This window comes from Aristolochia californica, unplaced genomic scaffold, assembly GCF_029961685.1.
Source record: "Aristolochia californica isolate CCGP_79_NKW_82.1479 unplaced genomic scaffold, dmAriCali1.0.hap1 SCAF_6, whole genome shotgun sequence".
NCBI lineage: Eukaryota > Viridiplantae > Streptophyta > Magnoliopsida > Piperales > Aristolochiaceae > Aristolochia > Aristolochia californica.
The window spans coordinates 39,791,488-39,815,531 of NW_027182257.1; the positions used below are offsets into that span (position 1 = coordinate 39,791,488).

The window sequence follows — 24,044 nt, forward strand, 5'->3', positions numbered from 1 at the left end:
ATGAAAATTATCATTGCATGTTGCATTATTCACAATTTTATACAAATATCATATTTCAATGATGAAGAGACTGAAGGAGAGGAACCGATGGAAGTTATTTGAGATGATGCAGAGTTTGAACGATATCAAGAAGAAAATGAAGGTGATTTAGAGAAAGAAATTAAGCACCCGACAATCTCAACATCAAGGAGGAGAAGGAGAAATGAACAAACCGAATTAGCTAATTAATTTTGTAACAGTGTAGCAACTTAAATGTGTGATAATATGTAGAGTGGAAAGTTAATTTAATAAATACTTTTTAATATAAAATATTTTTAAAATTTTGTATTTGACATCTTTTTTTACTTAAAATTTATCAAATAATTATAGTGATGTATTAGAGTAGTTAATAATTTGTATATTTCCTTAGAAAATGCACTAATATCTTAAAGGAAATTTTAAAATTTTCCAAGTAATTTCTTGCTAAGGCTCTATCGAATTTCATATTGAAGATTTCTTGCAAATATATATCCCAAGAAAATCATTTCTATCTTTTCGTAGGATATAAGTTTTCAACCAAGGGCACTAACCATACCTCAATAGTAATAAGGCGACCAATGGTTATGGTTATAACAGTACACTCCATAAAAGCATCTTATGCCCCTTGAAAATACTAACGAATTAATTATATACAAATTGAACCATTTTTATATTATTGGAATAATTGTATGACACAAATTAGGTCCAACCTTTTGAACTAATTAGTCTATAGAAGCATGTATTTGTGTACATATATGTATGTGTTACAAGGACAAATTATATCGTTTTAAAATTTTTTGCGAAGATTAGAAAATTCACTTTAATATAAATACAAACAAACTAATATATATAAATAGGTGTCTATTATTTTATTTTTATATAAATTTATTATTTATTTATTTCTCCTTTTTCAACATGAAAGCTTTCATAGCTCAGTTGGTTAGAGCACCCGTTTAGTAAGCGGGAGGTCTTGAGTTCAACTCTCAATGAAAGCAATTTTTTGTCTTTTCTCTATTACTCTTGATTTTGCCTCAATTAGGGTGTATTGGCTGAACTCCTCTTTCGAAAACCTTCATAAATTGACTCGAATTTGTTTATTTTTCCAGTTTGATTAGCCACCCAAAGGTAGCTCCCAACTAATTTAATGGATAGAGCTTGTTGATTACTCCATTTCATTAGTTTTTGGCAAAAATTTTAGCAGATCGTTGGCATTAACACTAGAGCTAAAGCTTTCCATGGGGAAAAACGCATCAATCTCGTACACCCAACGATTTGAAGAAATTTAAAAATCATGACTCCATCTGATTAATGGGTGGAGAATGATTCTGTCTGATACCAAACTTGGAATTAAATGAAGACTGTCTCAAAAGGTCCCATGAAATTGGAAATATAGACTCTGGCCCTTTTCTGAAATATTTTTGGAAGTTCGTGAAATTAGTACTCGTAAGCAAAATTGATGGCAGGATGATAGGATATTAGAAAGAGTGGCCGACAATTCCCTTAAGAGTGATTATCCAACTATTTGAGTTGGTCTCAGTCGGTCAAATAGTATCTTATAACCCGGGATGTTTTAGGACACTTAACCAAACCTTCTCCAATCGTAGATGAGGAAGACAACTCTTATAAAAAAAGGCTTAAAAATTGATACTCTTGTCATCATTTGATTGATAAATAGTACGGAGGATAATGTTGCAAATAATATTGTCTATCTTGAAATGGCTAAGCAAAATGAGATGTTTGTGCAAAACCATACTCTAGCACCAACAATTTGCAAAAACTATATGATGTCTTTCAAACAATTTTCAATAAAAAATAGGGGGAGAATTTGCATGAGTATCTGGCTTGGTTTAGAGGGCTTATTCAAGAATGGAAGATTACTCAACCTTACTCTATTGATATTTCGGGTTAGGAGAAGCAATGGAAAGCTTTGGCACCTTCTACCATATCTAGATGTGGCAAAATCTTAGCTTCTCAGTTCCAATTCCTTTCCATCCTTTGATGATATAAGTCTCACAGTGCTATGGATACCAGATCCCTCTTCCACACCTCATGTTGAGATATTATCAACTATGTACTCTAATAATAGGGTTACAAACTCAATTAGTAGTGTGAGGGAGAAATTCTAGAGGTGGTAGAGGAAGAGCTGGTTCAAGCTCTTCAAGAACTGATAACCGAGTGTGTGCTTACTGTGGGGGTGTCAATCATCTAGTTGATACATGTTGGAAACTTCATGGCAAAGTGGATTAGATGCTAGCCAATCAAACCTCAGTCCACAATAGTGGAAAAAAACATGAAGAAAAGACTAAGTCACAAAAGGGAAGAAAACAATATCAGATGATGATTTTGAGTTGCTTCAAAGGTTGAAACTATGATGGTACCCACACTCACATCTTCCTCCACTACTATTGCTACTATTATAATCTTAGGTATGGTTTCTGCCACTTCCCCTTCCTCATATTGGATAATTGATTTTGGACCCTCCGACCATCTAATAGATAATGTAAGTCTTTTGAATTCTTTATCTCTATATCTACTTGATAAATTTGTTTTCATAACAGATGGATCCCCAACCAAGGTCGGAAGAATGGAATCCACCTCGGCTACACCTACCCTTCACTTTAATGATGTCATTTTTATCCCTCAGTTTCCATTAAATATCCTATCTATAAGCCAATTAACTAAGAATTTTAATTATTCCATCACTTTTTTCCCTTCTACTTGTGTTTTCTAGGATTTGGAGTCAAACCAAATGATTGGTGGAGGCCATAAACAAGGGGGTCTCCACTACTTAAATTTGGCAGACTGAGACACAACAATGGTACGATAGATTAGGACATCCAACATTATTAAGAAAACCATAATTTCTTAACCCATTTCTAGAGATAAAATACTCGGCAACCATGCCATTAAAGAAGATAAAGAATGAAGATAAAAAACTTATCTTGCCATTGGCTTGATACCTCACTTCATGAGTAGTTTTCGTGAGGCTTGATCATCAAAACAACTTAAGCACCATCTTAATGTAGGGATCCTAAATCCTTAACTCTGATAGCATGTTGGATTTAGGATCCCATGACAAGGTCCTCGACCAAGGTGGTGAAAGAGGATTGGAAGAAGAAGAGGAGAAGAAAAGAGAGGAAGAAAAGAGAAAAGAGAAAGATGAGAGAGAAGGCTAAAGAGAGATGGACAGAGAGTTTGGGACAAAAGAAAAGTCTAGGGACGACTTTGAGAGAGAAGAGGAAAAACTTAATGCTCTGCCCTATACCTTAAGCCTCTATTTATAGTTGTGAAAGAAAGTTCACAATGACTACAATAAGGGAGTGATTTTCCTACTCACCTCAATCAAGAAAGAGGAATTCAGTGACAACTCATCATTTCCAAGAACTGGGGGTGGATTTACTTTATTTTACATCAAATTTGACATTTTTGGCCTGTAACAAATACATAACGGAATAAATTGTTGTTGCTAGAAAAGATTCCTACAGCTTGGTCAAGCAGAGCCATAGCAATTGGTGCATTAGGGCAATTAGTCCAGAGTCAGTTCATCTCATCACTTGGGACTCGAGAGTAAGTTCTAAGTAGACGAAGTAAAGAATCAGCTTATGCTTAGACGAATTATCTTTCAGAAAAATTTCTAATCAGTTCAAGCTCTATCCACTGGTTACTGATCCTACACAAACCCATTTGAACAATCAGAAATTACATTCATCCAGAAATGAACACCTTTAAATGCTTTAATACTACTCAAGGAAACTGATCAGATTGCCTGAACTCTTACAGCAATCTACCCTTTCGTCATTAAATCTCTACCCAATTTTAGAGAAAAACAAACAAGTTCCGACAAACTATTGAAAAATTTTGTACAATCAACTCTTCAACCTGAAGTTGAGTGTTTTCGGCTACACAGAAGCATTAAAAAAAGCAGAAGGAATTTGGAAAATCAGAATCAGTGAGTGAATGCATACAAGGCGGTGGAAATGTAAGCAAGAAGTGCAGTGGCTACAAGGGTAACGAGGGCGGCGACGGCACGGACGGCAGCGGCGCTCCCACAAGAGAGCAAGCCTAGGCGGATCTCGATAACACAGACCATGGAGAGGACGAGGAAGACACAACCCATAACGGAGCCGGCTGCGGAGGCAAGCATACCTACCCGGAGGATGGTGAGGTTGATATGGGCTCGAACGGCGTCCCGGGTGTCTTTGCTGTTGAGGAGGTTGATGGCGAGCTTGAGACCCTGGGCGATGAGGCTGGAGAAGAGGAAGAAGCTGAAGGATACGACCTCGTAGACAAGGAGACGACGCGCTTCGCCGTCGCCGGCATCACAGGCAGTCCGATCCTCGAGGCTTTGCTGGCCCTTGGTTGTAAGGGAGAGTCCCACGAATACGGCGATGGTGAAAAGGGAATTGACGTTTACCAGCCCATCCAGCGCCGTCACATGGACGCTCGTCGTGTTCGGCGGACATTCTTTCGGGTAGTAATCTCCGGGCCGAGATCTGACACATGAAAGAGCACCAATAAGGCAAATACAGCTTAAAAAAAAGAAAAAAAAAAAAGGAGAGTAAACATTAATAAGATGGGTGTGAAAGCAGAGGCCTTACTCGCTCATTGCTGACGGCGAGAGAAAGAAACCCGACGCTGATGCAGAGGAGAAGGAAGGGAAGAACAAGCGAGAAAAAGGGCGGACGTTCGGTGGACAAGAAGGGAAAGTAGAGTAAAATTCCAGACAGGGAGGCCTCTTTTCTCTGTTGTAGCTCTTATTATTTTAGTTTTTTCTTCAATTAAAAAAAGAAGTTTTTTTAATCTGAGTTGAGAGGAGAAATCTAGACAGAGATTGAAGATCCGTGTAACGGGGTTAAAGTGGAAGCGAAAGCAGCTTTGTGCTTTTACATCAACATGACCGTTTTCCACGAACTTCAACTTTAAAAAAGTGATACTAATCGTTCATAGCATCGTACCATTGACGATGTGTTTTATAGGATACAGGCTCAAATTTACGTGTAACCGTAAGAACATGATGATAGCTTATTCTAGGGGAGTAATAATAAAATACATAGATTTAATGTGGTTTATCCAAATCGGGCTACGTCATAGTTGCGGTAGATAATTCTTTATAGAGAATATAGTCCATAATGTTTACAATTTTCTTTTCATACAAATCCATACATTAATCTATCACTGCAGATAATAATAAATATGGATCTGTAAAAGGAACAATGTAACTTGTATGAAGATCTTGAGACTCGTCGACGCTCAAATAGCACTGGTCAAAAATAACACAAACCAAATACAACACAGGTCAGTAATAAAACGAACCAGACAAAGTCTGGCGTTCCTTCTTCTTCTTCTCTGCTCTTTTCCTCTACACTGAGGATACAACGCCCTTCTTCCTTCTCTGGTCTCTCTCTCTCTACACTGTGGATAGAGACTCCCAACGGAAAGGAATCACACAGCGTCGGAGCAGCACAACGACGGCAAGTACAAAAACTCTGTTTCGGCAGCAACATCGCAGCAGGGGAAAGAATAATCTTCTCACTGTATCGGTCACACAAGAGCTTCTCACTTGAAGCACAAAGATTTCTCTCTCTCTAAAAATAAGTCATTCAAAGAATTTCACCGAAAATCTTATTGTTTCTGTTTCTCACTGTGAAAAATCACCACGGACGAAAAACCTCATGAGGGAAGATATAAAGTGAAAGGGGTTTAATGAGGTTGAGTATTCCAGACGCCAACCTCATAAAGAAAACCAAAAAATTTCGTTATATCCCTTTAACTATTCAAACCGAGTATTCCCTAACACATGAAGTGTTAGGGTTGTTGCCTTACTCTTTGCTCTAGTCATCATTGGTAGGGAAGAAGGGAAGTATGTGTCGGTAAAGCGGTAAAACAATTTCAATTTGATCATTACCTAAGAAGAGATGGAAGATAGAGGGGAAGTAGGTGATGAGTTTTGAGGTAGTTGTGAAGTGTCAGAGGATAAGTTGGGAGGATTAGGAACATAAATTTCATCAGAGGATGAAATGTTAGGTGTTTCATATATTTTGTCAAAAAAAAAAAAAAATTACACAAAGAGTAAGGGTAGGAGTAATTTTAAAATTTTCTAGTGATGAATATGGGAAACATGACATATCAAACACAACATGCCTAGTGATAATGACTTTGTTTAAAGATGGACAAAAACATTGATAAACTTTGTAAGAATCATGGAATCCAAGAAATGCACAAGGTCTAGATGGCGGTTCAAACTTGTTTTTATTATAAGGTTGTAAATAAGGAAAACTTAGACATCCAAAAACATGAATATAATCGTAAAGAGGAGAGACATGATGAAGTAAAGAATAACGTGTTTTACCTTACAAGGGACCAATAAGAAGTCGATTAATCAAATATACTACAGTTTGAAAAGCTTTAACCAAAAAACTAGTTGAAATATTACTTTCATATAACAAAGCTAATCCATTTTCAACTATATGTCTATGTTTTCTTTTAGCTATTCCATTTTGTTTTGGAGTATAAGGACAAGAGAGACGATGAAGAATTTCATATTAAATCAAATAATTTTAAAAAAGAGAGTTTACGTTCTCACCTCCTCCATTTGAATGAGGTACTTTGATCCTACCAGAAAATTTATTTTCCATGATATTTATAAATTAAAAAAATATTCCAAATGCTTCATTTTTAGCCTTTAGAGGATACATCCACAAAAAATTATTGTAATCATAAAAAAATTATAATATCAGGATCCAAATTTAGAAATTAATGGTGAATCAAAATGGACTACTTCAATTGGTTTAGTAACTTTATGTTCAACGTGATCAAAAGACAATTTAATTTGTTTTGTCATCCAACAACTGACGCATGCATCTAAAACAAAACTCAAATTAGGAAGTAGTTTTTTGTTTGACTAAAGACGAAATCAAAGTTGAAGATAGATAACCAAGTCTCCTATGGCACAACATAGGTGTAGCTTGAAATAGTGCCACCTCTTTTTCTTTGGTAATACTCTTTTATAAAGCCACTTTTGGCTATGTGTCACCTCTTTTTCTTAGGTGTATTATCCTACAGTGCCACATGTAAACTTTACACCGCTTCCTTTCCTTACATAAGCGGCCCTTTCTTGCAATACAACATATTGGCCATGTACCACCTTCTTTGTTTGGGTGGTACTTTCCTGCAATACCACACGTTAGCTATTGAATGTAGTTATGGAGTTTTACAAAGCATTCGATTTGATTCTAACAACAATCCTGCCTGATCGACTTGATCTCAACCATTGGTTGGATTCTGATCATCTTGGTAATCAGTTTAGACTTTGATTAATAGAGGGGTGAAATGTGAAAATGGATAATTAGATAAATTTGCCACCCTAAGGGTGTGTTTAGAAAAATAACATTTTCTCTTCTTTTATTTTCTTTTCTTGCATCCAAATGGGTGGTTGGACCTGCCGGGTCGGACCCAATTTTCTCCATTATGCTTCAGACTCGGCATCTGGTCCGTCAGTCGTAAACCAATCTCTTTTAAAACATTTCTTTCAAAACCCTAAAATCCCATCCTTCTGCTAGTATAGAAGAGCTGCTTATCTCTCGCCTTGAGCACTTTCTCGCGGCGCCCTCTCTTCTTTCCCTGCATTCCTTCCTAACTTCGTAGCTGCTATGGCGGAGCGAGGTGGTGACCGTGGTGGTTTTGGCCGTGGTGGTGACCGTGGTGGTTTTGGCCGTGGATTCGGTCGTGGTGGACGTGGAGATCGGGGCCGTGGTGACCGTCGCGGTGGACGCCGCGGGGGTGGCCGTCGAGAGGAAGAGGAAAAATGGGTGCCTGTAACGAAGCTCGGCCGTCTTGTGAAAGAAGGAAAAATCGTATCCCTGGAACAGATCTACCTTCATTCTCTCCCCGTGAAAGAACATCAGATTGTGGAGGCCATGCTCGGTCCTAAGCTCAAGGATGAGGTTATGAAGATTATGCCTGTCCAGAAACAGACTCGCGCCGGTCAGCGTACTCGATTCAAGGCCTTTGTCGTCGTCGGTGACGGTGATGGTCACGTTGGCCTCGGTGTGAAGTGTAGCAAGGAGGTAGCAACGGCCATTCGCGGTGCTATTATTCTTGCCAAGCTTTCCGTTATCCCTGTAAGGAGAGGATACTGGGGAAATAAGATTGGTAAGCCTCACACCGTGCCTTGCAAGGTTACGGGTAAGTGTGGGTCCGTCTTGGTGAGGATGGTTCCCGCGCCGCGTGGATCTGGTATTGTTGCTGCCAGAGTTCCTAAGAAGGTGTTGCAATTCGCGGGCATCGATGACGTATTTACCTGCACAAGGGGATCTACAAAAACGTTAGGAAATTTCGTCAAGGTTTTGATCTTATAACTTCCTTTAGAATTATGTTTATGTGGTAATGAATTAACTTTAGTGTAGGTCTACCTGAATTTCAATCCCAGATTCATAAGAAAGGGTTTGTTTAACCGGATACCTGATCTTCTTTGTGTGCTTTTAGTTGTTTTTTGTTGGTGCAAAATGTTTTATCTAGTTGAAGGGGCTTCGTTGTTTCTTAGATTGTGACTTTTAATGGCTAAACAAATTAGTTCTGTAATCTGTAATCACTTGTGGTTGTCGGCATAAATAGGGTTTACTGCATATACAATAGTTTGTCTTTCTTCAAAAAATTTGTGATTGACTTACGTTTTATATCAAACTCTGCTGCCATTTTCGTCCATTTATCAGCTGCTAAGTCATACTGGACACTGTTCTACACCAAGCGCTCAATTCTTTGGAATATTGTCCTCAACTGTTGGGTTCCTTATAGGAGGATGACCTCAGTCTACATTTGGGTGTCAGAAATTAAATTCTGGATTGATTTTGGCATCTTTGTCTGTTCGTCTTGTTTTTTTTTATCGAAATCGAAAGTAACATTGTTTAGTGTGTCGGATGATTGCCCTTGTTATCTCTTTGCTATTTTAACTACTGATTCTGTTTAGTCAATTCAGCACTCACTCACAGTCTCTCTCCATCTCTCTCACACAGACACACAAACACAAGTTTGTGTTTTCTTCAACAACATTCTATTGGTAGTTTGTAGTAGAAACATGTACATGAACACAGCATCTAAAATGTACTATTTTATTTATAAAACCCAAATACTGATGTTTTGCTGTTGGGATCCTTTCTTATTACTGTCGACTTTATTTTTATTTGTCTTTGTTGATCTAGTATCAGACTAATTTGTTGTATACTGTGTAACAGGCCACTTTTGACTGTCTGTTGAAGACCTATGGGTTCCTCACACCTGACTTTTGGAGGGAAACTCGCTTCAGTAAATCACCATTCCAGGATTACACGGATTTCTTGGCAAAACCCACAAAGTCTGCCATCATTCTGGACGAGATTGAGAAACTTGAGGCCTAGTTTAATTATTCAGTTCTAAGGTTAGTTTCAGTTTTTGTTGGGAAAGTATTTGAGATATGTTCTGGGGAAGGGACAAACTTAGTTTTCTCAAGACATTGTTGCTACATGAGTTATCCTGCTGGTAAGCTTCTTAACGATGTTAATCTGCGTGCATCATCTGCTGTAAAAGAGTTTCTGTTGTTGCTGTTACGATTTTTGTATCTTTCAATGCGTTTGTTCTTTTGGAAGTCTCTATAGAGATGATCTCGAGCATTTGCAACAGGGATGGGTCATTCCAATACAGAATACCTTCTCCTTTATAACTAGTTTCATATATATCACTGAATTAGGTCATTTGTCAACTATAGGCTTGTGTTCTGAATTGGCTGAAAAGTGTCCTAGTAAGAGTAAAAACAGAAATGCTGGTACTTGCTACCTGGTGTTTTAATGGCCAAAGATGAATTTGTTGTGGCTGTGTCGTTGATGGAAATGAAGTGGATTGTGGGGTTGTATGGGGTAAGTAAAAGTCCAGTGGAGCTAATCTAAGCACCTGATTAATCATTTGAGCGGGTGTGCGGTCCAACAGAAAATGAATAAATTGTAGTGGATGAGGAATTTGGATTTGGTGCTTCTAATAGTGTTGAAAACAGGACTAATTGGTCTATTTAGACGACTAACTCAATAGGAATTGGTCCATTGTTTTCATTTGAACAGTTGAATCAGGGGCTACCTAATTGAGTTTATGAAGGTTTCTTGATCAAGCTGCTGTGCTCACAAGAACAATTACAAATCAGTTTTTTAATTACTGGTCTCAGTTGTAAGCTACAAAGTTGGGAGTTCTAATCTTAAAAAACTCCGGATTCAATTGGGTTTGTGAACTGCTAGCCAAAACACTGCACTCGGGCACCTCAGGCAGGCTTGTTTAAATCAGCTTCTCACCTCAGAGGTTGCAAGTGCTAGCTCTCTACCTGTAGTGAAGTCATAGTGAACTTTGATCAAAGCTTATGAAGGAAAAATTGGGAAAATTATTTTATCAAATAGAGGAAGTGCACTGTTTTTAAAGCCTGATTATAGTTTAATTAATTTATTTAATCACTAATTATTTTTAAAATAATTTACTTTAGTAGTGTTAAATTATAAGGTATAATCCATAAGAATTAGATTTGATAAGAAAAAGAAGAAGAGAGAAATAAGAAGAGAGGAGGTGATGAAGAGAATTGAGCTTGTGAAAGACACGCACAAATGGCCAACTTGGTGCATTGAAAAAACTGTCAGGTCCCTGTTTACTTTTTACTAACGAGTCTCTTTCAATCTGTGCAGACTTCAAAGTGGTCTCAGTTTTCTTTTAGCCTGTAAATTTCAGGAACACTCTGATCAAAATAACCATAGAAAAGCTAACATAGGATGTGACTTACAGATTTTTAATCTTCTTTTAACGAAAAATAACAGTGATAAAGGAGAAATAGAGGATACAATAAGTAAACAAAATTTTTCACAAAATAGAACCTTGAGGAGCTCAAAATCATAAAAAAAAAAACTAGACAAACTTACCTTTTAGGTCAAATTTCTTCCGTTGGCAACATCGTAAGTAGGTTACAACCGGTTGAGAGATGAAGAGACTTGAGGGATAGAGTAGGATGAGGTCTATTGAGGAAGAAAATCGGCATTATTGTCTTAAAATACGGTAGCCTGTGTTGTTGATTTTGCTCCCGAAAGTTTCGAAAGAGAGTTGGATTACAGGAGTCTAAGACTAAAGAGTTTTGATTTCAAAAGAGTTCGAAATCGAAAAGAAAAATTTGAAAACGAAGCTCCACTCTTGCGTCTCGAAAGGTAGAAGGGATTCTATTTAAAATTCGAACCAGCTCACAAACCGAACTATGGTTCACATGTGTTCAGTTCGGTTACTTAAACAGCGCGAACCACTGTTTGAACTCGCTTCAAAATGCTTACAAATTGAGCTAAACTAAGCCGTCCTAGCCGAGCTTGAGATATTCGCGAACAGGCTTGGTTCGATGCCATCCCTAACTCTAGTATTCAATTCTTCTTTCTTCTTCATTTTGTAAGTTTTTCTTCTCATCAACAATCTTCAATGTTGTTTTGCTTCAAGTTTTGACTTTGGCAACTTGATTGATCGTTGTTTAATCTTGAGCTTTTGTCATAGACCTCGTAATATATGTGTTAGAAGGCATGTGTTTAAAATACAATTACAACACCATTAATAGCTCACTTTCAAATTACTCATTTTGTTATCATCAAAATAATGAAGACTAACATGGATTAACCATTTGGTCTAACAAGTATAATATAAGGTTTGAGGCTAAGCTTGAGGCCTAGATCAAACACAAGTATCAATTACCCGAATGCTTGGCCGGTGGATGCAAAGTCTATGAAAAGGTTATCGTCGAACCCAGATTTGCAGGATTGTCAGGAAGGCAATTGCCGACCCTGAAGAAAAATCAAATACCGATAGAAGTTAGTCCACCCAATTATCCAGACACACCTACACTACAGAACTTCAACTCTTTTCCAAGAACAGTAAGAACCCCAAATACTGCCAAAGAGTTAGCTTACCGAACCTTCTTCTAGACATAAGAAGAGAAATTAAAAAAACCCCGATACGTTCTCATTAGAAATCTATAAATTCCAATCAGTACCCAGTTCAGCTGCAAACATTACGGAATCGGGAAGCAATTTGATGCGCAAGTGCAAGGTGAAAATGGGTAAGCCTTGGGTTTGGCTATGTTTCCTCACCTTGGCCATCTTCGTCTTCCAGTCTGCTGCTCAAGACGTCTCCTGCTTAAATCAGCTCGTGCCTTGCTTGAACTATCTCAACTCGTCGAGAAACCCCTCCAGTGATTGTTGCGACCCTCTGAGATCCATCATCCAGTCGAACCCACAATGCGTCTGTAGCAATCTGAACGGCAACACTGGAGCGGGTCAGAACGGCATCAATGTCACCGAAGTTCTGATGCTGCCTGCCAAGTGCGGCCTGAACGTCAATGCTGCTACTTGTGCCACAGGTGAGTTACTTTGTTTCGCGGCATTCAGCATCTTCTCTGCAGGTTTCATCTTACTAAGAGGGTGTTTTTTCGGTTTTCTTGTGCAGATTCATCTCCGCGAACTTCATCTCCGGGCTCCTCCCCCACAACCAGAACCAGTGTGCCAAGTTCAGGAACCGTATTTTTATCAGCAAACGTCCTGCTTGTTGCTGCACTGTCCATGATTGCTCAGGTTCTGTAGAAATAAGAAATCTTTCAGGCCGAGCAAGTTGTGGGCTCGGTTTAGCGTCTTCCTTCATTTTTTTCCTCCATTTCTTTTGTTCTGAAATGTGGTCCATTGTTTTGTTACTATGATCATCCATTGAGAGATTCCATGTTTGTCAGAGAGAAAAAGAGTCGTGCTCAGGGCACCTAGTAGATGATGATATTCGATATTCTTTGTATGGATGCGATACTAATCGAAATTGAGAGATTTTAGAATCTTCATTTTGTCAAGAAAGTTCAGTTTCCAGGCATGATTATCTGGTTTTAAGTTCTAGTGCAGTATCGTGAAATGATTTTTCATTCATTTAAGAGGACGTGAGAATAGAGTTCCACCGATTTTGAACTGCAACATGGCTGGAATTAACAGAAACAAGTGGCGTTCACAAAAAAAAAAAAAAAGTGTTCTATTGATCTGTCTTTCCGGTAGGCGGACGCAACAATGAATGAAGAAAACCCGGAAAGGCCTAGAAAATTTGAAGAGAACTCGAGCTATAACCGTACTTGAAGACCTTCAGGGCTAAAATTAGTGCAGAAGAGATGAAAGCTGAACCAAATCCTAAAGTATCTCCAATGTCTTGTCTTAGGCGTTTGCATCAGACAGTAAGCCTGCAAGAAATGCATAAACTGTTCAATAGCAAGACTCTATTGGAACAAAAGTTATTTGCCAGAGATGGGTTTTCTGCAGCCACTTGCAGAAGCAGCCCAAGACTCCCCAATTCTCCATCCAGTCTGCTAGATGAAATGATCCGTTACAAAATGGAGGCCCTCTTCCTCAACAAACCCTTCTTACTAATTATAATTAATGGGTTGAACTGAAAATGACAAAAGCTCCATCTGCTTGCAGCCAGGCAAACCCATATCACAGAGATCCGCGCAACCAAATACTGAGCAGATACAGCTCGTTGACAGAAGTGATCAGTGAACACCCTTCGGCCAAGAAGAAGAAGAAGACAATGCAACCTCTCGTTCTTTGCCTTCTCAAGGGTGTTTAAAGTTGTTATATAAACTCTCATAGAAAACCAAAATTCCAGAAATAAAATCCAAAACCTCAGTTCTTTTCAACTCATCCATGAGCTCCTTCCATAAATGACAGAACACGAGCTCCTTCTACAGACAACCGAACCGCCCTTTAAAACAACCTTTGTCTCCCCATAGCCATTTACCCATCAACCATTCATCTACTCTGGAGTCGAAAGAGCAGAGAGACTCATCACAGCCGCAAAAGTTGCCTTAACATCGTTAATCGTGGGTAGAAGTTCCCGCCCACTGTCATCTTCCTCTAGACTCATCACAGCCGCAAAAATTGCCTCAACATCATCGTGTATTACATGGAATTTTTCTTTCTTAGTTGCCTCATTCGACTTTATCTTCGCCGCATCCCGGCGAGCCGCTGGGTTCGCATTGATCCTACTGTTGCTGCTTCAGCATCTTCGTCTTGAAAAAATTTTCAGAGCCGAACTCACTTCCCGTGACTCCGACGGAAAATCCGCGTTCTCCGTCGCCATAATTTCTAGAAATGTTGTAGCTGCACGGGCTTTACCGGCTGCGGGTTCCCAATTCAATCCATCAACAGGCAAACTTCTTCACAGAGCCGCAGCCGCAAACGGCAAATTCCTGCAACATTAATTCCGTCGATTCAACCGGATGAATGGTGAACTGATTCGTACGGATTCCAGAACAGATTGGACGCTTTTCGTAGCTTCCTCTCACCGATCCCAGTAAATTCAAAGCTTCTAAAGTACTCTTTTAATATTTCTGGCATCGGTTAATGGATCCAAGACCCTCATCGGGCCTTCATATTGTTGGTGCAGGGATTTATGTCGTCACCGTAACCGTTGCTCGATAGGCTTATAAGCCTAAACCCACCAAATGAGATTTTTAGTACTAAGTGTTATGAATTAGATACCTAATTCCAAACTAATTAGATCAATAATAATAATCACAAGCACGAAATCAAACTCAAACACAAGATTTATATAAATTCACCTCAAGATGAAACTACATCTTGTCTTCTACCGCTGTAATAATCTACTATAAATATGAAATAATTTATAAGAGAAATTACATACACTTACAAGTGATAAAACCCTAATAGTAGGCATCCCTCAATCATAAAAAGAAAATTAGGGTAATCACGATACAAAAATAAATTTCCTAAATTACCCTTAATTAAACAACAATTAATATATCATAAACCGGACAGGGGCTTTCCACCCCCACGACGACCTTACCACGAAAATTGACCTGCGTACCAACTCAACGTAGGATATTGATTAAACTCCACAACTTAACAACACACTACCCACAAATGGGAATTTCAATAGTTATACCCTATGCACACAATGCGTAGACCTAATTAATATATTTTCAGCAAAGCCTACCTTCACAAGGACTTATGGCTTATAGTAGCAACAAACAAGGTTTACCAACCTCTTCCCATACTTTTAGCAACTTTCCTCAATTGTCAGGAGGTGGGGAATGGTGTTGCCCTACCCAGACTTGACCCAATGAGCTTGGTTTCACAGCAGCCCAAATAAATGCCTTTGGATAGACAAATTTTATAATTCAAACACAACGATAGGCACACCAATCCTTTTATGATGTAATTTTACCTAATAAAAAAATGTGTTCCATATATCAAATCTTATCTTGCAGATAAGCTGAGACAAATACGAATGTCGAAAATACTGAGAGGCCTAATAAAAGGCCTGCAGGCACAAATTTACGGGTAGCCACCAGGCGTATACCTGAAAATTGAAAAGAGAACATGAGCCATACTTGTACACCTTTTGAAAATCAGTTTAGAAAGAAATTTTACCAAAGACTGCAGAAAAGATGAAAGCTGATCCAAATCCTAGAGCATCTCCAGTAACTTTTGTCTCAGGCATTTGCATCAGGTAATATGCCTGCACAAGATGCATGAACTTGTAAATTGCTTTTAACAATCAGCATAAACGATTGCATTTCTACTGGAAATAGTCTGCATGATGACGCTTTATTATACTGCTTTTGCTGCATTGTTTTGTCCTTAAAGATTTCGTCGCATACATATATATAGTTTTCTTGTTCCTGGTTTTGTTCCTTGTATCTGAGGATGGTTCGACTTTCCGTTTCCTCTGCAAATATCATTCTTCCTTTTTTGGTAGGTTATGTTAACAATTTAAAGAATAAATTCTACTGACTAATCCAGCTTCAAGCAAAGAACTCTAGCAAACGAGATTGTCAAATAGAGGAGCAGTAAAACCAAGGTAAGCATGCATGTAGGACTTGAAGAATCCTTTTGTTTTATAACAATCTTAGAGATTGCTTATTCTTTTTTTTTTTTCTTTTCTAAATGGTATCTCATTAGGGAAAACAGTCAGCTCAGAACTTCTGCAACACAATGTGACTAACAAGTTATTCATAGTTTTTTTCCCCCAATTATACTTATTTGGTACATGAATTTTTTCTTCATTATATTCTGGCTTCAAGAATGTGCAGAAAGTAAAAGAAGTTTATTAGTAGAAGAAGAAACAGCAAAATGGGGTACACTCTTATATGTCAGTCAGGCAAGGTTAGATATTACAGTTGTTCTTCCTCGTGGATCTCGTATTCTGCATGAATTAACAAAAAAAAAAAACTCTAATAAATAAAATGCATAGAAAAAGAAAAGAAATAGAGGAAATGCTTCTGCAACTGCAAACATTGAGTGCTCTCCAAATAACTGCGTTCCCCACCCAAGAAGCTTAGACTGCAACAAAAAGCCCCCTCCTTTCAGGATGGTGGTCTTGTCATGTAATGACTACATCAACTTGCTGAGCATATAAACCATAAGCAAAATCAGGTGAAGGCTATCAACACTACTGCATGATGCCAAGGATAGGCCTTGAGAAAAGAGTTACAGCAAGCAAAGAGTTGGGATACTTGACATTCAACAAGCTTCCATTGCTTGGACGAAGAGAGCTGAACCACCAATATCCAGTTCTCTTTGCATCTGACTATGTCATATCTATGTGCAATTCATTGCCTCGGAGACTCCCATATAAAATGGTGTTCCATCTTACTTGACAGTAAAGATTAATTAAAACTGCTGCCAACCTGGGAAGTCTTTCCAGAAGCAATTTCCCTCTTCCTCAGAAACACTAATTACTACTAATTATACAGGTTGGATCGCTGATGGAGATGGATCTATGCACATCGTGTGAGAGTGGGCTGTGGGCTGTAGAGTCATGTGTTAGTTTCTTTTGTTACGTGTTTGTTAGAGATGAAGTAGGAATTAGAGGTTGTGTTAGAGAAAACATAGGAAAAAATGTCTTGTTTAAAGCAAACTGTAAACAGCCTATTTTATCAAGAAAGAAATAGCAAGTATGCTCTGCAGATCAAAAACCAGTGCAGAATTTTCTTTTTTCCTCTCTATATATACAGCATTTCTCTTTTGTTCTTCTTTTAATCACTTTTCCTGCTCACATTGTTGGAAAACACAACCCAGATTTTTGGGTCTAACATCTGGTATTAAAGCAGATTGATAGCGAGATTTTTTTTTTCGGATTAGCATACAGAAATCTTCCATGGCATCCAACAATGGTTCAAGCAGTATATTCTTGCCTCCAAAATTTGATAGCAAAGTAACTACGAGCATTGGAGATTGCAGATGATGGTTCTATTTGCATCTCAAGATTGGTTAGACATGGTGGAGAACAGGTACAAGGAACCAGAGAAAGACAAATCTTAGACTTCAAAGGAGTAGAAGAATCTAAAAGAGACAACGAAAAAGAGATATGAAGGTGCTCTACTGCATCATGCAGGTAGTAGAGAAAGCCATCTTATACAAGGTACACAAGGCAAAAGCATCCAAGGAAGCCAGGTATGTGCTCAATGAGATCTACAGAGGAGAGAGCGTAAAAAGGGTAAAATTGTAATCTTTAGAACTTCAGTTTGAGACTATGAACATTACTAATATAGAGAGTGTCTCTGAGTATTTTGATAGGCTCAAGGTTCTCATCGATAAGATGGAGGACAATGAAGAGATCATTAATAGTAAAAAGTCAACAAAGAAAGCTCTTAGATCAGTCACCAAGAAGTTTCAGCCTAAAGTTAGCACCATTGAAGAATTCAAGGATCTAGGTAAGATAACCCTAACCACTTTAGTTTGATCCTTTTAAGCGTATGAGATTAGGCTATGAAGAAGAAGAGGTTGTAGAAGGGTTGCAAAGTCAGTTCACTCTGAAGAGAAATACAGGCAAGTCACTTAGAAATTGAATTCTACTTGTTTCTTCTATTATATATAATGGAGGCTGGTGTACCCAATTAACACCTAGTTAGTTAGTGATGTATTTCTCTTTTCCAGTCACATAAACTCCATGTGGTTGCAGCTAGGGTGCCCATATCCAATCGTCAACCAAATAAAAGTGATGTATGGAACTTTTTAGCCCGCCAAATTAGAGCAGGAAATTTTGAAAAGAGCCCATTCTTATACCATCCCTTCGCTTAGAAGGGGAAAACACAATTACTCGTCATCTATGCGAAGTCCATTTTTGACAGGACTTAAACAAAAAAATTCATCCAAAAAATTATTTCAAGAACAAAAAAGATATATTCGGTGTCCAAATGCAAGTAAAGATCCTCAGAAATCAGAGCAAAAGTGAATCAGCACTTACTGTTGCCATTAGAACAGCTCCAGACACTCCTCCAGCCAACGAACCCTTGCTTCCAGATTTACCGACTACAAAACATTCAAAAGTTAAAAGCGATTAAAGTGTTAGACTCCATACTTCCACTGGCAGGACGGAAATCCAACTTATTTGGGTTCTCGAAGCGAGGAAACTCACAAGCAAATACACCGCCGCCTAAAAGGAGAGTCCCATACACAGCGGATGCTGCAGGAGCGAGCTCCGCCAGTTGAGCGTTGCAGGAAATGGGAAATTTTGACAAGCCATGTTTAGTTGTTGCTGAGACGCCTTCAATTCGGAAAGTGAAGGGTTTGGTCCTACAAAGAGGGAAACTTAAAAAGGGAGACTGAACAGAAGAAATAGAAAGACTGGAAGCTAAAGTTGACATTCTTTCGCGATTGCTGCTTGTAGCATCTGTCGGAAGACGATGTTTGTGGAGACGATCCTATCTGGAGAAATGACGTTAAGACGGGCAAGACATCTCGGGCAGAGGAAGACGATTTATGATTTGTTTTTCCTAATAGCACTTCTCAGGCATGTTAGTGGACTGTAGACTGTAGCATTATCTCCTTGGTAACGGTGACGAACCTGCACATGCCAATCTGAACTCCACAGTACCGTGGGTTCAGATCAGGCTAGTCGAATATTGGGAGAAGACAAAGTTGAGTTGGGTTTTATTTATCTTTTTTATTTTTAACAAGTTTTCCCTAGTACTAGTTTGTTGTCATGGTTATGGTTGAAGATCATACCTTAAGATACGCTGATTGAAAATCATTACCCTGTTTAGGGTCTTCCGTACAGAGGAATTTGATCCTCCATTACAGGACCTAATCAAGTTTCATTATTCTTTTTCTATAAAATCATATCAATTGTAATCAATTGTAAATCCCTGTAATTATGATATTACAGTTATAAATTAATAGAAGAACTTCACCCCGATCAGTGTGGTAAATTTTGAAATTGTTTTCATAGTATCAGAGCTATACCTGGATTAACATCTTGTGATCCTTAATAACCTCCAATTTTTCTTTCAATCACCTCCTCTTCAACACCTTGATTCATATGGTCACCATCAAACTCTCGTCATCAAATTATCTTCTATGGAAGAGTCAATTTCTTCCCCTCCGTTTGACCCTCCCTCCTCTTAGACGCCAAATCCCAAATTTCAAGCATGGAAGGCAACAGACCAATGCCTCCTCAGCCTTCTGCTGTCATCTCTTTCCGAAGAGGCCATGGCAGAAGTTGTTGGCCTGACCACATCCCGTGAGGTGTGGATTGCTCTCAAAAATACCTTCAACCACCGATCAAAGGCCCGTGAAATTCGTCTCAAAGACAATCTTCAACTGATGAAGCGCGACACTCGTCCAGTCAATGCCTATGCTCGAGTATTCAAAGTTCTGTGCGACCAACTTCACGCCATCGGGTGTCCTATCAACGGCACCGACAAGGTGCACTGGTTTCTTCGCGGTTTAGGCCCCGATTTTTTGAGCTTCTCCACTGCTCAAATGGCGCAAACCCCTCTCCCCTGTTTCTCAGATCTAGTTTTGAAACCAGAGAGTTTCGAAAATTTTCAGAAGTCGATGGAGCTTCCCATCGCCTCCACCGCCGCATTCACGACAAATCAAGCTTCATCCTCCCGTTTAGGCAACTCCTCTCGCCCATATCATGGCCGAGGACAGTCACAGCCGCAACTCTGGCCACGGCCTGAGCAGCTCCTCCAGCCACGGCCAGAATGATGACCTCGCTCACGGTCAAGGTCGTTCCAACCCTACCCACCGTCGTCGGCCACCGCGGTGTCAAATTTGCTGTTAGGATGGCCATTATGTTGATCGATGTTGCCAGCGGTATGCATCGCAGGAGCAATCGGCATAGCTTGCCGAAATTTTTTTGGCCCTCTCCATGTCCGACCAACATGATTCGCCCGACTGGTTCGTGGACACAGGTGCTTTGGCCCATATGACTCCAGCCCACTCCGCGTTGGATCAGTCTGTCTCCTACACGGGTAAGGATCGTGTAATTGTAGGGAATGGTGTGTCCCTACCTATTACCCATACAGGTCATCTTTCCCCTTCTCCAAACCTTAAAACTGTTAGATGTCTTAGTTGTTCCCCATCTTACCAAAAATCTCTTGTCCATTAGTAAATTAACAAATGATTTTCCTTTATCTGTTACGTTTACTAATAACCTTTTCACTGTTCAGAGTTGCCAAACGGGAAAGGTGTTGGCAACCGGTAAACGATGGTGGCCTCTATGTGCTAGAGCGTGGCAATTCAACTTTTATTTTTGTCTTGAAAAATGCAACTATTCATGCTTCATATGAATTGTGGCATGCTCGTCTAGGCCATGTGTATCATTCTGTTCTTTCCTTATTAAATAAAAAAGGACAGCTTTCTCTTACCTCCTTATTGCCTTCTCCCAAATTATGTGACACATGTCAACTTTCTAAAAGTCATCATTTACCTTTTTCTCGAAACGAAAAACGATCGTCTCATGTGTTAGAATTAATTCACTACAATATATGAGGTCCCTCTCCAGTAACATCCAATTTGGGGTTTGTTTACTATGTTTTATTTTTTTATGATTATTCTAGATTTACTTGGTTTTACCCTTTGAAATTGAAATCTGACTTCTATGATACATGTTTTCAATTTCAAAATTTTGTGGAAAATCAACATTCAGCTCATATCAAAAATGTCCAAAGTGATGGTGGTGCAGAATTTACAAGCAATTGCTTTAAACACCACCTTCGTACGTCTGGCCTTCATCATCAAATATCTTGTCCCTATATCCCTGCTCAAAACGGTCGCACTAAACGAAAAACACTGTCATGTAACTGAAACTGGTTTGGCTTTACTTTTCCATTCTCACATTTCTCCTCGTTTTTGGGTTAACGCCTTTAGAATCGCTGCCTACATCATCAACCATTTGCCAACACCACTTCTCGGAGGTAAGTCCCCTTTTGAACTTCTCTATGGTCTTTCTCCCAATTATGTAAATTTTCATCCATTTGGTTGTCGTGTTTATCCATGTTTACGTGATTATATGCCTAATAAAATTTCCCCACGTAGTCTTCCATGTATCTTTATGTGGTATTGTTCATCTTATAAAGGGTTTCGTTGTCTTGACCCCATCACCTCTCGACTATATATCACCAGACATGCTCAATTTGATGAGACATATTTCCCCTCCTTAGCTTCTTCTCAGGCTCAACCCCTATCCTCTCTTCAATTTTCCAATTTTATTGAACCCAGTCTTTCTCCTATTGTCATGCCCCATCTCTTCCAGCTCCCCATTCCCCACACATTACTCAATTCGGCTCTCGTCCATGTGTTATTTGTAATGATCCTGTGGATGAGTCTTTGCAGGCCACTAATTCTCGTCCAGGATCGGTCACAGGTTCCCATCAGCCTGGACCCACTGCTCATGTTGTTGCCCTCCCGACGGGATCTCATCCTATGCTCACACGCGCCAAGGTTGGTATTTTCAAACCCTATCACTCGGCGGATCTTGCTTAATATGGTTCTTCTGGCCTTCTTTATGCTCTCTTGACATCCACTACACCTAAAGGGTTCAAATCTGCTGCCAAAAATCCTGGCTGGCTTGTCGCTATCGATGAAGAAATTTAGGCTCTACAAAATAAGTATACCTGGATTTTGGTGCCTCCACTAGCTCATACCAATATTGTGGGTTCCAAATGGGTATTTCAGACCAAATATTTGCCCGATGGTTCTATTGAACGATTCAAAGCATGTCTTGTCGCCAAAGATTTTACACAAGTACCAAATCTCAACTACACCGACACCTTTAGTCCTGTCATCAAAGCTACCACTGTTTGTGTTGTTCTCTCTATTTTTGTTACCCATCGATGGCCTCTCCATCAATTGGATGTCAAGAATGCTTTCCTCAATAGTCATCTCACTGAACAGGTATATATGGAACAACCTCCTGGGTATATTGATCCTCGCTTTCCTGATCATGTTTGCAAGCTTCAGAAAGCTCTCTATGGCCTCAAGCAAGTACCTCGCGCTTGGTTTTAGCGGTTCAGCTCCTTCCTTACTCATCTTGGCTTCTACTGCAGTCGTGCTGATACTTCCTTCTTCGTCTTTCACAGGCACTCTGACATCCTTTATTTGCTCTAATATGTGGATGATATTATTATTACCAGAAATAATTCCTCTCTTCTTGATAGTTTTGCAAGCAAGCTTCACTTTGAGTTCGCTACCAAGGATCTGGGGTCTCTCAGTTACTTCCTTGGTAAGGTACATCCACCACTGATGGACTATTTCTTAGTCAACTAAATATGCGCGCGATATCCTTGTTCGAGCTCAATTACTTGACAATAAGCCTGTTCACACTCATATGGTGGTTTTTCAACATCTTTCCTCTGATGGTCAGTTATTTTCGAATCCTACTCTTTACCGATCTCTTGTTGGTGCTCTTCAGTATTTGACCATCACGCGTCCCGATATTGCCCATGCTGTCAACTCCGTCAGTCAATTCCTACACTCTCCCACTGATGATCACTTCCTTGTTGTTAAGCGTATTCTTCGGTATGTCAAGGGTACTCTCCATTTTGGTCTAACCTTTCGTCCATCTGCTTCCCCGGGATCTTTAGTTGCTTATTCTGATGCACACAGGGCCCGTTGTCCTGACACTCGCCGTTCCACCTCTGGATATTCTATTTACCTTGGTGACAACTTAGTCTCCTGGACTGCCAAGAAGCAACCCACAGTTTTTTGTTCCAGCTGTGTGTTTGAATATTGTGCTCTTGCTCTCGCTACTGTCAAACTTCTCTGGCTCACACATCTTCTTTGTGATTTCAAAGTTTCTCTTCCAAAGCGACCTCTTCTCTTATGCGATAACAAAAGTGCTATCTTTTTGCTCCAACCCTGTTGTCCACAAGCGAGCCAAGCATGTTGAGTTAGACATCCACTTTCTTCGTGAACTTGTTGTATTTGGAAAACTTCACACTCAATATGTGCCCTCTCACTTACAGGTTGCAGACATATTCACCAAAAGCGTCTCTCGGCCTCTCTTTCAATTTTTTCGATTCAAGCTACACGTCTGCCCTAATCCGACGCTTAGCTTGTGGGGGTTTGTTGAAGATCATACCTTAAGAGACGCTGATTGAGAATCATTGCCCTGTTTAGGACCTTCCTTACAAAGGAATTTGATCCTCTATTACAGGAGCTAATAAAGCTCCATTATTCCTTTTCTGTAAAATCATATCAATTGTAATCAATTGTAAATCCCTGTAATTGTGATACTATAGTTATAAATTAATGGAAGAACCTCACCCCGATCAGTGTGGTGAATTTTGAAATTGTTTTTAGTTATCTTCAACAGTACAACGTTGGCTTTCTTTAAAGAGTTACCAGCTTGATTTTAAACCTCCATCTCTGCTTCATTGAAATACATTTGCTCCCAACAAATAGTTGTTTAAGACCAATAAATGTAGTCAGAGTTCTCCCTCTCCTCTGTTTCAACTCTCCTTAAAAACACAAATTCTTTAACCCTCCCAACCCCAAACATATGATCTCGATTTGATTATTTCTTTTAACCCAAACATGCCCTCTCAAACCTAGACATAAGAAAGAAACGAGCATCCAATTCCATGATTGTCAAGCTTTCATGCCCACGAAAAATGAGTGTAAATAACTAAATCAGAAGCTTTTTCTCTCTCTCCCTCTTTCTTTCTCTTTCATCCCGTCTTTCTTTCCTTAGTCTCATTTCTCTTTCCCTCT

At 39.2% G+C, this 24,044-nt stretch overlaps 6 protein-coding genes and 1 non-coding gene across 7 annotated transcripts; 5 read left to right on the forward strand and 2 right to left on the reverse strand.

Moving 5' to 3' along the window:
- The first annotated feature begins 939 nt into the window (after positions 1-939).
- On the forward strand, positions 940-1,013 carry TRNAT-AGU (transfer RNA threonine (anticodon AGU)). Its single transcript has one exon. It is a non-coding gene; the product is annotated as a tRNA-Thr (tRNA).
- Positions 1,014-3,724: 2,711 nt separating this feature from the next.
- Positions 3,725-4,754, reverse strand: LOC137935152 (uncharacterized). Its single transcript, XM_068779823.1, has 2 exons — positions 4,617-4,754; positions 3,725-4,511 (listed from the first exon to the last, which is right to left on the reverse strand). The coding sequence occupies exons 1-2, from the start codon at positions 4,622-4,624 to the stop codon at positions 3,965-3,967; spliced, it is 555 nt and encodes a 184-aa protein (XP_068635924.1). The 5' UTR covers positions 4,625-4,754; the 3' UTR covers positions 3,725-3,964.
- A 2,807-nt stretch (positions 4,755-7,561) lies between these two features.
- LOC137934349 (small ribosomal subunit protein uS5w-like) lies at positions 7,562-9,563 on the forward strand. Its single transcript, XM_068778632.1, has 2 exons — positions 7,562-8,360; positions 9,249-9,563. The coding sequence occupies exons 1-2, from the start codon at positions 7,668-7,670 to the stop codon at positions 9,408-9,410; spliced, it is 855 nt and encodes a 284-aa protein (XP_068634733.1). The 5' UTR covers positions 7,562-7,667; the 3' UTR covers positions 9,411-9,563.
- A 2,542-nt stretch (positions 9,564-12,105) lies between these two features.
- LOC137935394 (non-specific lipid transfer protein GPI-anchored 30) lies at positions 12,106-12,868 on the forward strand. The gene is made up of 2 exons (XM_068780049.1): positions 12,106-12,409; positions 12,496-12,868. The coding sequence occupies exons 1-2, from the start codon at positions 12,106-12,108 to the stop codon at positions 12,627-12,629; spliced, it is 438 nt and encodes a 145-aa protein (XP_068636150.1). The 3' UTR covers positions 12,630-12,868.
- Positions 12,869-14,938: 2,070 nt separating this feature from the next.
- LOC137935096 (protein FATTY ACID EXPORT 4, chloroplastic) lies at positions 14,939-18,917 on the reverse strand. Its single transcript, XM_068779755.1, has 4 exons — positions 18,460-18,917; positions 18,289-18,353; positions 15,471-15,558; positions 14,939-15,399 (listed from the first exon to the last, which is right to left on the reverse strand). Exons 1-4 carry the CDS (start codon positions 18,686-18,688, stop codon positions 15,290-15,292), a joined length of 492 nt encoding a protein of 163 aa, XP_068635856.1. The 5' UTR covers positions 18,689-18,917; the 3' UTR covers positions 14,939-15,289.
- Positions 18,918-19,532: 615 nt separating this feature from the next.
- Positions 19,533-20,036, forward strand: LOC137935395 (uncharacterized). The gene has a single exon (XM_068780050.1). It carries the CDS (start codon positions 19,533-19,535, stop codon positions 20,034-20,036), a length of 504 nt encoding a protein of 167 aa, XP_068636151.1.
- A 2,623-nt stretch (positions 20,037-22,659) lies between these two features.
- On the forward strand, positions 22,660-23,220 carry LOC137935396 (secreted RxLR effector protein 161-like). Its single transcript, XM_068780051.1, has one exon. The coding sequence runs from the start codon at positions 22,660-22,662 to the stop codon at positions 23,218-23,220; it is 561 nt and encodes a 186-aa protein (XP_068636152.1).
- The last annotated feature ends 824 nt before the right edge of the window (positions 23,221-24,044 follow it).

Excerpts from the sequence above, each read along its gene's own strand:
- LOC137935394 (XM_068780049.1), top strand. The coding sequence starts at position 12,106 with ATGGGTAAGCCTTGGGTTTGGCTATGTTTCCTCACCTTGGCCATCTTC. Across the intron at positions 12,410-12,495 it reads TGCTGCTACTTGTGCCACAG|ATTCATCTCCGCGAACTTCA; the intron begins GTGAGTTACTTT and ends TTTCTTGTGCAG.
- LOC137934349 (XM_068778632.1), top strand. The coding sequence starts at position 7,668 with ATGGCGGAGCGAGGTGGTGACCGTGGTGGTTTTGGCCGTGGTGGTGAC. Across the intron at positions 8,361-9,248 it reads CGTTAGGAAATTTCGTCAAG|GCCACTTTTGACTGTCTGTT; the intron begins GTTTTGATCTTA and ends ACTGTGTAACAG.
- LOC137935395 (XM_068780050.1), top strand. The coding sequence starts at position 19,533 with ATGGCAGAAGTTGTTGGCCTGACCACATCCCGTGAGGTGTGGATTGCT.
- LOC137935396 (XM_068780051.1), top strand. The coding sequence starts at position 22,660 with ATGGTGGTTTTTCAACATCTTTCCTCTGATGGTCAGTTATTTTCGAAT.
- LOC137935096 (XM_068779755.1), bottom strand. The coding sequence starts at position 18,688 with ATGTCAACTTTAGCTTCCAGTCTTTCTATTTCTTCTGTTCAGTCTCCC. Across the intron at positions 18,354-18,459 it reads AGGCGGCGGTGTATTTGCTT|TCGGTAAATCTGGAAGCAAG; the intron begins GTGAGTTTCCTC and ends AATGTTTTGTAG. Across the intron at positions 15,559-18,288 it reads GAGCTGTTCTAATGGCAACA|GCATATTACCTGATGCAAAT; the intron begins GTAAGTGCTGAT and ends CATCTTGTGCAG.